The sequence below is a fragment of the Sciurus vulgaris genome (genome assembly GCF_902686455.1).
Source record: "Sciurus vulgaris genome assembly, chromosome: 15".
NCBI lineage: Eukaryota > Metazoa > Chordata > Mammalia > Rodentia > Sciuridae > Sciurus > Sciurus vulgaris.
The window spans coordinates 40,868,266-40,882,076 of NC_136476.1; the positions used below are offsets into that span (position 1 = coordinate 40,868,266).

Sequence of the window (13,811 nt, forward strand, 5' to 3'; positions counted from 1 at the left end):
TTTAGGTAAAATTGCCATCCTAACAATGTTAAGTCATCTGAACCACAAATGCAATATCTCTCTTCCTTTATTTAGATTTTGTCAGTAAAGTTTTTAATTTTGTTTTTCATGTATTTCATTAAATGTAACCCTAAGTATTTTATATTTTGCATGCTATTTTGAATGTTTCCTAAGTTTCTGATCATTTCCTTTAATTTTGACTTATAGAAATACATTTTTATAATGACCTTCTATTTTTCAAACCTGCAAAAAAAATCACATTAGTTTTAGAGGAATATTTTTTGTAAATTTTATCACATTTTCTACATAGATGGTCATATCACCTATAGATAAAAAGAGTTTTATATCATTCTTTCTAATCTGACTATATTTAACAGATTTTTCTTGCCTCATTGCTTTGGCCAGTATTTCTAGTACAATCCCGAAGTGTTGAGAGTGAATACCCTGTATTGTTTCTGATCTTAGAGAGTATCTATTCATCTACAATTAATTATGCTGTTTGCTATAGGTTGAGGAAGTTCTATTCTTAGTTTGCTAAGAGTTTTAAACCAGAAATGAATGCATATATACATATGCCTCCTTTACCATATGTATATTTATCTGTATCAGTCTTCATTTTTCATTTAAATTGCTCAGATTTTGTTTAAATACATTTGCTTAAAATTATTTTCATTTTGTTCATTGGAAAGCAGTGTCACTTGCTATAATTGCAAGGTAATAATAATCAAATGAATCTGGAAAAATACCATTAAATTATAGATAAACACTTCATCTGTGGAGGCTCTTTTTGTGTGTGCATCAAGAAGCATGATCAACAACTCGGAAAAAATTTAAAAACATGCATTTCCTTTATGTAACCAGGAAGGCGTAAAAAGAATATCAAAGGGAATGACTTTTTTTTTTTTTTTGTATTAGTACTATATTTTACTTTAATGTAGCATTAAAAACTTCTCATGTTAGTGTGGCTCAGGCAAAAACCAAGAGCTGTGAAAAAGTTTGGGTGTTATAAACTCCACAGAGGTTAGGAATTCTTATAGTGATATTTCTAAACCTTGATTGTGTGTGATTGCCATCTTGAGGGTTTAAGACTTACACTTCAAGACTCAGAATGCTTGGGTTGGAATATCTTTATCTTTTAAATATTCCCTAAGCAGTTCCAGTGTTTAGGGAGGATGGTAATCATTTGATAGGCTGTCTGTATGTGGTGATGGTTTGGTGTGGGCAGGCAGGAGAAATCTCAGATTGATTAGCAATGTCAGACCTGTATATGAGAATACAAAGGAATGGTAAAAATATGCCATTTTAGAGGTAGAATATGAATTGTCTGTCAAGGCAGTTGGTTACTCGAATAACTGACAGTTGACAGAGTGCAGTCTCCCCTTTCATTGAGAATAAACTCAATGCTCCTGTGGTTTAAAGTAATAGATCAATGTTTCCTACAATTAAAGACATTAAGTGCACATTTCAAGAATGAGTTTTGTAACATATTTAAAGAATGATCCAAATTACCTTACCCAACACTTCACAATAGAAATATGAATTATTTTTGAAACAGCTCTAACACAATTGCCTATAATTCCAGAGAAGGGATTCCTAATGATTTCTTTCAGCATCAACGTTTCCAAACATACTACACACAATTCAAATTTGCACGTGTAAGTAAATAGAATGCTGAGAAGAATCTAAATGTGAATAAATTCCTTTCTTTCCGTGGTTCCTCCCAGTCCTACCACCCATTTAAAAATAACGCACTTTCCAATGAGTACCAATTTGGCAGCCTTTTTAGCTTGTGCTTTCTTACTAACTTTGCTCACGTTGTCGTCATGAAGACTTCATCTGGGAAAGAGAAAAGAAAAAGAGTTCGAAATCCAGATTTTCAAACTTGCTTAGAGAAGCAGGGAACTGGAAAAGGCAAATTTCGAATCTTTTGTTAATTTAGGAGGGCAGTTCAAGGAGGAGGGTGCGAAACTATTTTATAAAACTGTACTCGCAGAGGGAAGCAAGTGAAAGAAAGCAGTTTCTTTGGGACAAGGTGTATTTGCAGTCCATCAGGATGGTGTCTAGTTTCTCCCACCACCCTTCCTCCTAGCAGGTCCCCAATCTCCGCCCCCGGCCCTGCCCTAGCCTGAGCGTTTGGCCCGTAACCAGTGGGCGGGGTAACCTCTGCAGCCTTGTGTTCTACGCCTGGGGCTCGGAGACGCGCAGAGCGCTGGGGCACTTCCTTAGCCCCCAGGGACTCCTAAGAGGCTCTCGGGGCAGCTGCGCCTCTTAGCGTCTCGCGCTCTGGGACGCGATTTTTTCCCACTCCGGGGGAAGAGTGTAAGCTTGTCCTCGTGTAGGTGGGGGACAGCGGGACGAAGGTGTCTTCCTACCCCAGTGTCCCGGCAGGGTTAGCTGCGGACCGCGCACTTCCCAGTTACAACTCCTCGCCAGAAACTTCACGAATGGAGCGATCACCGCGTGGCAGCCGAGAGCGCAGCGGTAGCGGCCGACCCCACCCCGGCCCGGGGCTGGTGGCGGCGACCCCTTATCCCCCGCCGCCGGCGTTACCGGTACCCTCGGGGATACCAGTGCCTCCAGCTTTCCTGCGGCCGTCCGGCCTCTTCCTGCGAGCAGCAGCCGCCGCCGCTGCTGCCACCGCGGGAGGCGGAGGCTGCCAGCCGGCTCCCGGGCTGGACAGAGGCGTGAGCGCGGTAGGCTGCGGCTACCCGCGGACGCCCAAGTGCGCCCGCTGTCGCAACCACGGCGTGGTCTCGGCGCTCAAGGGCCACAAGCGCTTCTGCCGCTGGCGGGACTGCGCGTGTGCCAAGTGCACCCTGATAGCCGAGCGCCAGCGCGTGATGGCCGCCCAGGTGGCGCTGCGCAGGCAGCAGGCGCAAGAGGAGAGCGAGGCTCGGGGATTGCAGAGGCTCTTGTACCCTGGAGCCTCGGGGCCCGAAGGTCGGGCGTCCGAAGGCCGCGATAGAACGGGGAATTCTCAGGTCGCCAGCAGGTCTGCGGCGGTGGCCCCGCTGGGACTGGGTGCCTTGAGACCAGCTAGTAGTCAGGCAACCCCTGCTTTCGAGGTTAACCAGCAAGATTATGCGGAGGAAAAACAAGGTGAGTTGGTCTTTAATTAGCTTTTTGCAAATAATTGTCCTGGAGAAAAACTTTGGGGGAGAAAAAAATTAAAACAAAAACAAAAACCAATAGCGCCCTAGAGGCGGGCTTCAAAAGAAGCTCTCAAGTTCTGAAAACGAACTTTTATAGTAAGCATGTCATGAGGGTGTTACGAGACCCAGCGCCTTCACTTTGGAAAGCCTTTGTGTTGGTTGCCTTCAGTGATAGGAAAAGATAACGAAAGGGTGAAACCGGGGTGATAACCGATGAACGACTCGCCCTAGGAATGAAGTTACTTGCGCACAAGTTATGACTTTCAAACAACTTCGGTCGAGCGGGCATTCAACGAAAAGCGTAGTGAAGGGTGCTGTGTACATTTTTTCAACTATAAAATGAGAGTGAATCTTCTGAGCTGGCGTGGGAAATGCACTGGGAGTGCTTTTCTTCACTAAAACTGGGGAAAAGATGGAAATCTAGTCAACGATCTTTCTTTTTTCTCCCTTTAATTCTTTAAGCATCCTCCACCAACTATTTGACTCCAAAAGTGTAGAAAACTCTAGTATCTGAAGTTTTGTTTCTTCCTGTAGGAAACACATTTAAGTTTTCCAGATTTGTGAAACAGTGGTGGGAATATCAAAGTTTAATATTGGAGATTTCTTTAAAATTTTTTTTTGGTAGTTGTAGATGAACAGCATGTCTTTATATTTTTATACGGTGCTAAGGATCGAACCCAGTGCCTTGAACGTGCTAGACAAGCACTTTGCCACTGAGCTACAGCCCCGGCCCCAATATGGTCGGTTGCTTATCCAAGGAAGTTTAAAATTTTTTTTCTGTTTTCTACTGACTGCAGATTATTTGCAAATTCTTCTTGTGTTAGGACATGTGCATGTGTGTACAGACTTTTTTTTTTTTTTTAACTAAGTTAACCAAATTAACTTTTCCTGCTAATGTGAATCCCATTGTATTTTCATGAACTTCATAGCCTTCACAAGGGCCTACTAGCGGTGAACTTCATAGGGCCTACTAACAGTGAGAATTCCATTTAAATTTTTTTTAAGTTCCAAGCAGATTGTAACATGAAATTATATGATAATGATACAACAAATTATTATTGAGAAATTCCTTAAATTTTAAAAATTGTAGATCTTATCAGATCACAATGCATTTTGAAAATAACCATCTCTACTGAAATGAGGCCTATATCATTTTGTATTCACATATGCCAACTTTCTGCACATGGTCCAGTTTATTTTAGAAGACAAATTAGACTTAAAATTTCTCAAGAAGATCAAAGAGGGCTGATGAGAAATTAAGTAGAACTGCTATAAGAGAAGTAAAAGTTGGAATTCTTTAAACTGGCAGTGAGGTCAGCTGATGACATTGATTTGTGGGATGTTTTTGATTCCCAGGTGTTTTGTTTGTTGCTAATTATTTTATTTTATTGCCCCAGATGACCCTCTATAGAAAAGAAAATAAGCCAAGTTTTGAAAGGCCACTCCAAGGCTTCTAAATTGAGTGCCTCCTCCTACACACTATCCATGAACTGTAGTAAGGTATTTTGTTTAATTTATTCATTCATTAAACAAAAGACCAACGGGCATTCAGAGTGAATAAGATTTTCGTACCCAAAAGAATCTCATATTCAAAGAAGGAGGATTATATGTATCCAATCCTATCATACAAGGCATATTATAAAAATAAGTGCAATAGAAGTAAGACAAACTATAGAATAGAGGTTGAGAGGACAGATGAAGGAAATGGGCATCATTAGTTTAAAGACACCTTAGTTTCTAAGCAGAATTAGTACTTCTTTACCTATGTTTGTACTATGAATACAGCACAATAATGAGATTGTTTTATGTTACTGTGGAGATGAAATTTTAATACTTTAAATGTTTAGGCAGACACTTTGAATCACATATATAAGAAATGTCAATGTCACTTAATAGTATTGACTACAAAAGTTACTGTATTTAGAGTTGAAAACACTAGAATCTGTAATTTTTCAGTAGTACCATCCTTTCTTTTATCATTTCATGACAGCATTTTGACCCTCAAAGCACTACATTATACACATTTTAACTTTTAAATAAACTAGAGACATTTATTTTTTATTTTAGAATTTAGGCCTTCTTATGAGAACAGGAGAAAACATGAGTGTTTTGTATATCATGGTTGCAAATCACTGCTTTAGGCAACGTTTGTTGAGTTACATTTATAAACTTTGTAGAAAAAGAAAGTTGTACAGAAGAACTCTGGATACCCCACTTGAAAGTTTACCCTTTCAATGATAAAATACAGCTGTAAAGTAAGAGGAAATGTGAATCAAAGTAAAAGTAATTTAATGGATTATGCATTGTTATCATTTTCTTGGTCTTAGCTTGGCAAGAGTATTGAAATGTTTTATTCATTTGATCAACATGTTGAGGTAAAAAAAAAATCAGGTTGTTTTAAAAAATACATTTTTAGAGAAGTGCCTTAATATTGGAGGGAGGGGTGTGTGTGATTTGAAGGAAATGCCTGATAATGTTTTTTTAACAGGATTCCTTCAGGTTCCATACAGATGGCAGTAGTACAGCTTCTTATTTTATTTTAGAAAATGTTATTTTAAACCTAATATTTTTAGGGATTAAAAAAGAAAATATGTCTTTCACAAAAGATTATGATAAAGGTACCAAGTCCATATCATCTCTCACAGAAAATGAATATGCAAGTCTGGAATGATTTGAGATTGATTCAGAAGTCATTGCTCTAAATTTGAATGAAATTAACAATTTGTTGATTTTCCACATTATTCCAGTGACTTAATTAGAACCTGAAATGTGAGCATAAAAACCAATTATTGAAATTTAGCATTAGTAATTAAATAGAATATTCATTTTCAAACTAACATTTTTATAAAATTTTTTTTATCTAAACCTAATCATTATGCTTAGTTCTTTTTATGTACTGTCACTGTTTGTGGGGGGAATATATATATATAATATATATAAATTTATATATATAATTTATATAAATTTATATATATAATTTATATATATATAAATATATATTTGTATATATAAATATATATATATATTTGTTATTTTATATATATAAAATAACAAAACTTGGGACATTTAGGCCAATACCAAACCAGCCCTAAAGTATTGGTGTTATGTTAACATCTTTGAGTAACAACAGTCTCTTCTTGATTCCTAAGTACTTACATGTTGTCTGTCCTTGTTATCCTGAAATGACATAAGATACAGGATTATTCCACTATTTTCAGCACCTGCAAATTCTGAATGATTTTTAAATTTTTTTCTATCTATTAAAAGTTTTAGTATGAATAAATATTACTAATACATTGAATTAGGAAATGAATGGGTCTTATTTAGTATATTTTTGAGTGGGTAGTAGGTTCTGGGAAGTTTTCCTATGTTTGATTCTTTTTTCGTTTTCTCTTTCTCAGAACAAAAGGAGAGTCAGGGTGATTCGTGCCAGAGTGGACAAGAAGAGTCAGACTCTAAATCCCATCAGCTTTCTCTGGGATCATCTCCTAAAGCTGATGGTGTCATTGGGAAACAAAGCATCAGGTCACCTACTTCAGAACACCCAAAGAAGCACGATAGCATCCTGTCTTCTTACTCTGGGCAGCAATCAGGAGGTGAAGACAGTCCCAGGTCCTTATCATCCTCTGATCTGGAATCAGGAAATGAGAGTGAGGGGACCAAAGACTGCATTGCAACCAGAGCCAGCCTTCCCATGATGTCCTCAAGACCAAGAGACCCTCTTGATATTCTTACCAGGATTTTCCCAAGTTATAGGCGCAGCTGGTTAGAAAGTGTTCTTCGGTTCTGCAAAGGGGATGTGGTCCAAGCCATTGAACAGATCTTAAATGGGAAAGAGCGCAAGCAAGACACCAGGGATCTAGCAAACTCCGGAAAACTGGAAAACACAGTCTTTTCGAGAGCTTCAAATTTTAGTCTAGCTGGAATTGGTTTTGGAACTCTAGGTAATAAATCGGCTTTCTCGCCTCTTCAAACCCCGTCTGCTTCTTACGGAGGTGATTCAAGCCTCTACAGCTTAAATCCTAGACTAGCTATTAGTCCATTACGACTGGCATATTCTTCGCCAGGAAGAGGGCTGTCTGGTATTATGTCGCCCTACGTAACGCCTGGGTTGGTTCCAGCATTGCCTTTTCGGCCAGCTTTGGATTATACCTTTTCAGGGATGATTAGGGATTCTTCCTACTTTCCTAGTAAAAGCTCAATAACTGGTGGTAGACTGTATTTTAGACCTAGTCAGGACAATCTGTAATGTAATTCACTCCCTTTCTGGAGTATTTCTAGAATCATGAAACACATACAAACACAAACACATATACACAGAGATCTATTAATGTACTTAATTAAATATGAGTAAATTACTAAGCCTTAAAAATGTTACTTTTTTAGTCAGCAATATAATAGATTTTAGATTTAAACACTTTTATTCAGGATTTATTAAGTGAAAGAAGCATTTGTACGTTGTCTGTGCCTTGAACAAAGCTTTTTCATGAACTACTTTTACTTTAAACTAATGAATTTTCTCCCTAAGTTATCATTTGTAAAATTCCTGTTGCAAAAGTAAAGCTACCCTTGTTTATATTTTGGTGAAAAGTGAGTTTATAGCTGTAAAACGTTTATAGTTGTAAAGAGCAATCCAGCATAATATAAAATGGACTAAAAGGAAGAATTTTAAACTTGAGGTAATTCTAAGTAATAACTATTCTAAAACTCTTTGTTATTTGTTCACAGGAGAGAAAAAAATTATTAAAGTATTTTTAAAAATTTTATTTGTAGATAACTGTTAGTCAAAACCTTTGAGAAATTTGAATTCCTTTTTTCTTCATTCTTACCTGCCATTTGTAAAAACAAATACGAATTTCAAATTCTCTTTAAAATTAACTTTTGAATTACACAAAGGCCTAATTAATGAATCTTATGAAATGGGACGGCGCCATCTTCTGGTCACTATCACAAATTGCAGCTCAGTTCGGCTGAGTGAATTATGCATTGTTTCCTAATGGTAGAAACTAACATTTTTTTGAAATAATCATTTTGGATCATGCTACATTAAAAATTTCATATTGTAAAGTGCGTTTCTACTGTGGATGATTATTTCAGTCTTTGAATTTGCTTATGCCTGTATCTGAGAAAATATCTTTTTCCATGTGTTTGAGATAAGAATATGGCACCCATTTTCAAAGTAAAAATAATTTTATTCAGGAAACTAAAATAGCTGCTCAAATATTGATTGCCTTTATATATTATGCTTAATGCATTGAAGAGAGATGTGAAATTTCCAAGGGGGGAAAATTGCCATTAAAATTTAGAGATATTCTTGAGGTTTTAAAAGTATATTTTGTTCTCCATCTGGAGCATTTTAAAGCTGTTTATTTCAGTCAGTGGAAAATCCATGAGGAAATGGCTTACTAAACAATTTTATGAAGTTTTCTTTATGTGTCATCGGTTTTTTTTTTAAAGAACAGTAACTTCATTGTTATTGTTAGGAATAAATGAAAACCCAGCTGGGATATGAATTAGAGATATTTTAAACATGATTCACTAGAGATTTCTTTACATGTATGTGTGTGTGTATGTGTAAATTTACACATACTAAAATACTAAAGCCCTGTCAGTTCGATTCCCATGGAATCTTTTCTCTAAAGTCAATAGAATGTATTTGTAAATCATATTTTACCAGCAAATATAATGTTACTAGAGTATCAAATGTTGAATTGAAATTATATGTTTAATGATTATGCATTCATTTTAATGATGTGTGATAAAGAAGATCCTGTAAAATGTGGATGCATCCAATACTCACTTCTTAACAAAAAAAGTTTTAGATTCTGAACCTAAGCCATAGTTACATGCCTGGCAAGTAGTTGATAATTAATACATATTAAGTAAAGAAATAACTTTGGATAATAGATCTCTTGTACTCTGATAAAACCAAAGAACGCTACAAAATGGCCTACAAGCACACAGTTTTGCATATAATTTCATGGGATTCTCCGTATCTCCTAAGTGCTATTTGGGTTAGAATCCTTGGTGATCTATTGCATTAATTCATTTATTGAATGCTATTTTTAAAAAATACACTAGATTCTATAGAGGATGTCAAATGTAAAAAATGCCCTAAAGGAAGTTACATTATAGTAAACATCTGGATAAAAAATTCAGTAATTTCAGAGTTGCTGAATTCTTCATGTGGTTTACATAATGATAGATATAAATCCATGGGAGAAGTAGAATTACTTTTGGAGGGATTTATTTAAACATTTATTTAATATTTGGAATTTTAAGAATAATTTATAATCTTTTAATTTACATTGTGCTTTATACATACTTTTAGGACTTAAATAATCTTATAAAATAAGTCTTTTGTCCAACCAGTAAATAGAATGAAAGGAAGTGAGACTCAGCAGTGGTGTTGTCCAGACCCAAGGTCAATTTCAGACTCTCAGGTCTGAGGCAGGATTTGTATCTTGTTTTATTCCTTTACAGTTTTTGCATGGTGTATGATACATAACAAGTGCTCGATAATAGTTCTTCCCTGACTGTTAAAGAAAAGTTTAAAGAATTAGCTTAGGAATTCATTCACTCAACACCTATTCATTAACACCCACTGTGCACTGTGCACTAAGCTAGATGCAGAGGATACTTGCATGAAGACAAAACTAGCCTCAAAGATGCTCACAATCTATATTATCCTGTGTGCAAAAAAGCAACCAACCAATTTTGGCAGCATTTGACAACGTTGGTGCATCAGTGAGTTCTTTGTAATCTTGACATGTATGTCCATGGATGCCGCTTGAGGCCAGAATTTCTAAGCCACTATGGGGGTGGGAAAGAAGAGGGGTAAACATGTGACCAAAACGAATTGAGTCTTACCATAGTGCAGAGGACATAGGTAAAAATTTAGTGAAAAGAGAATTCGGAAGAATGAAATGACTTTCACAACTGTCCAACCGCAAAATGATTACCTTGCATGATACTGCACCCTCTTTAAAATACCATGTAGTGAAAGCCCATCAGAGACCTGGTTGGTGGAATCTTTCTTTATTGCTTCAATATTGGGACAGAATCATAAGCCGGTCGAAACCAGTAAATACTTGTTGGGTACATAGGTTTCAAGTCTAAGACAATAAAAATTCTAAGAAAATGAAAACATTAGGCCATTACTTGTCAATAAAAGTTTTGCTCATCAGAACTTGTGTAAGAGCCTCCATCTGGTAGGAGGTAAGAAAAAAAAAAAAGACAAAGCAGTATGATTTACAAGCGATACAGAGGTTTGCATAAGGCATATGGAACCAGGAAGGGGGCTCTGAAAGGACACGGAATCCTGAGATACTTTAGTAAAATGTATATCAAGTATAGACTAATAATGTCTCCCTAGAAGGAGCATTATCTTTAGATGAGGTGCTCTAGATGAATTCAGCAGCAAGATGACTTGGGCTAGTTATTTACACTGAGCATTTGTCAATTCTCAGTAAAACAATGATATTAATATCACACCTGCAAGATTCCCAGAGATAAGAGGTATCTTGAATAAACTGCAAAGTACACTAATGCTTATATATTGGGTGCTAAATAAATAACTTGCTGTTATTAGTTTGTATTACATTATCTTTGCCCCCTGGTGACAGTCTCAACAAGGCATATTCTGATTTCATTTAATCCACTTAGTGGATGTAGAACCCATAGAACAGTTATTACTAGGGGTACAGGCTGAGTTCCAGATTTCCTGTTTGGTTGTTCCTTTCATAGGTGAGCCACAATTTCATAATATGTTATTGTATACATGTTTTGGATTCTTTTAAAGACTGCAGAAAATGAACAGCAAAACCACAGTTTTGTGTTCATGTTACCTTGATCTGTCAAGAAAACAGTTCCTATAAATAAGGAAGTTTTGGAAATAAGGAAGTTTTGGAAATTTGATCTAACACAAACAGGAGGAGCTGGGAAACGAAAGTATGGTAGAGGGAAATTGGCAGTTCTGAGAGTAACTAATCTGCCTAAGGCACTGTGTGGGTGAGCAAATGGGAACTTTCAGGAAATTTGTGAAATCTAGTCTGCCTGGTCACTCAAGGAGTTCCCAGGTAAAGGAGTAGTGAATGGAATTCATGGGGGTCTCAGACCTCTGCATAGTTATGAGCTTTGGGTCTATAGGAGGCCCCTGGTGGGTGTGTCAGTGAGGCAGGAAGGAAGAAAGCTGGGTGTAGAGTGAAAACTGGGTATCTGACCTTGATGACTTGGGTTTTACCACTACCTGACAAATTTCACAATTCCTTCCTGGGCCAACTTTCAGTCTGAACAATACAAGGAAGGGAATTCTGGGAAATGTAGTTCCCAGTTTTAACTAAACACATACTGTACAGTCCGGTTCAGTTCTTGTCAATGCAGCTTTCATACTCACATATTACCCATGTTCCCTTACAAATAAGGACCAAAATAAAATCGTTCTTTCACCAAAAATTGATACAACTACTCTGAACAACAAAAACATGTAAACTTTCTCTCCAAAATAGTATACATACAGTGACCCACCCAGGTTTGGGGGTGCTCATTCCTTTTCAACTAGTCAAATCCACGTTAGAATATCCTATAACTTTAATCCTGAGATAGAGTTAACCATTATTAGTAAATCTTTTGTTAGAGTAGGGAGTTGGGAACAGAGGAAATTGCTAAAACGCAGATGGTCCTGATTACGACAGTTCCATTTACGACTTTCCCACTTTATGATGGTGCAAAAGTGATAAACATTCAACAGCAGCCATAGTGTGAATTTTGATCTTCTCCCAGACTAGATATGTGGTACAATACTCTCTTGAGATGCTGCTGGGGAATTGCTGCGAGCCTCAGCTCCCAGTCAACCATACAATCAAGAGGGCAAGCAACTGATATTCTACAGTGTACTTTTTTGCTCAGTTATGATGTTTGGTAGGTTAGGGGTTGTTAAATACATTTTTGATAATATATTTTCACTTTACAATGTTTTTTGGGGGGATGTAATATTATAAGTCTAGGAGCTTCTGTACACACACACACACACACACACACTTTTAGGCAAGGAAGAAATAAATGCTCCTATCTACTAGAGCCCTCATGCTTCATTGTGGAACCATCCTTGGTCATGGATCACAGATGGTATCTATAACTTACCTCTTCCACTATCCGTTTCATATCTTCCTTATTCCCATAAAGTGTCTCAGTTAATTGTGGTCACTTACTGTGGTGGGTGACCCAGGTTCTCATTCCTGAAGAGTGTGGGCCATTAACAGTCCTGTTTCTATGAGGTTGTTTCAGCTTTCCATTAACTTTTACTACAAATATCAGAAAGATTAAGTGACACTCTAGAGGATGTCCTACATACTGGAAATAAGACCATCTGCCTCCTTCTTGCTGTTACATTGGCATAAGGTGCCGAGAATAGCCAATAGTAGTCTCAGGTTCCAGTACACTGTTGCCTTCTAGGATGGCATCGTTTCTCATTTGGGAAGTGAGACCTATGAACCAGAAAAGACAAAAGTTGTAGAGAACGGAAACAAAAGAATTACTGATGAGTTATCAGGTTAATATGAAAGGTACCATTCTTATACCTATCCTGCATTTCCCAGACTCCTGAGTCCTGGGTATAGGAATCACTCCATAGTTCCAACCAATTCTGAACCTATCTTATACCCAGGAAGACATTATTCCAGCCCTATAAAGCACTTTCACCATCTGGTGCCTTAAGTGAGTCTTCCAAAGTCCATTCCATAATTTTATTAGACCAGCTGTTTCGGGATGAGGGGAACATGACAATACCAGTGAGCTCCACGAGCCTGAGCCCAATATTGCAGTTTGCTTGTTATAGAATGAGTCTCTTTGTCAGGAATAACATTGTATGGAAAACTGGGAAGGTGACCCAGCATCCTGTAAACCCACAGATGGTGATTTTAGCTGAAACATTAAGGTGGGAAAGGTGAAACTGTAACATGCATGAATTTTTTTCTTTTCTTTTTTCCCCTAGTGAGAACAAAGAGCTACTCCTTCATTGTTGGAAGTGATTCAGGTGGCTGGCTGGTTTCCTTGGGGCATGGCGCCATTTCAGGAGTTTGGCGTTGATCTTTGCTGTTAGCCAAATTGGGTTGAGCCAAATTGGCCTTGGTGAATGGAAGCCCGTGCTGCTGAGCTCAGGCATAAGCTCCATCTCTGCTTTCGTGGTCATTCTTTTCATAGACCAATTGGACAAGTAGTAGGATTAGAAAATGGGCTGCCTTGTGCGTAGGATTTTTAAGATATTCCTCTTCAGAGGTTACTCTTTGTTCAGCATTTATCTGAAACAAAATATTCTTACATTTTTGTGCTCATGTGGGGGGGGTCTTTTCACATACCTTTTCTGTAGACATGTCACTGATTTTCCAATCATGTTTTTGCCAATGTACTGACCATCCAAACTGTTAACCACTGCTCATGACTCGTTTAGATATGTACCTCTATTTGTTTCTCCTTTCAGGCAAAATGAACAGGCAGGTGCATAGCTCGAAGTTCTTCCCATTGAAAAGATTATCCTCACTAATATCCTTCCAGGACACACCTACAGTGCCACAGCTGTTCACTTCAGATTGTTCCAGAACTGTACGTTGAACTGTCTGTGAACAAAGATCAAATTATCTGCTTGAATTTCACTGTCCCTGG

At 37.5% G+C, this 13,811-nt stretch overlaps 1 protein-coding gene across 1 annotated transcript; it reads left to right on the forward strand.

The window, feature by feature from the left end:
• Positions 1 to 2,215: 2,215 nt before the first annotated feature.
• Positions 2,216 to 8,754, forward strand: DMRTA1 (DMRT like family A1). The gene is made up of 2 exons (XM_079111656.1): positions 2,216 to 3,099; positions 6,554 to 8,754. The coding sequence occupies exons 1-2, from the start codon at positions 2,445 to 2,447 to the stop codon at positions 7,399 to 7,401; spliced, it is 1,503 nt and encodes a 500-aa protein (XP_078967782.1). The 5' UTR covers positions 2,216 to 2,444; the 3' UTR covers positions 7,402 to 8,754.
• Positions 8,755 to 13,811: the final 5,057 nt, after the last annotated feature.

Coding starts and splice junctions, on each gene's coding strand:
- DMRTA1 (XM_079111656.1), top strand. CDS start 2,445: ATGGAGCGATCACCGCGTGGCAGCCGAGAGCGCAGCGGTAGCGGCCGA. Junction 3,100..6,553: donor TTATGCGGAGGAAAAACAAG/GTGAGTTGGTCT, acceptor TCTCTTTCTCAG/AACAAAAGGAGAGTCAGGGT.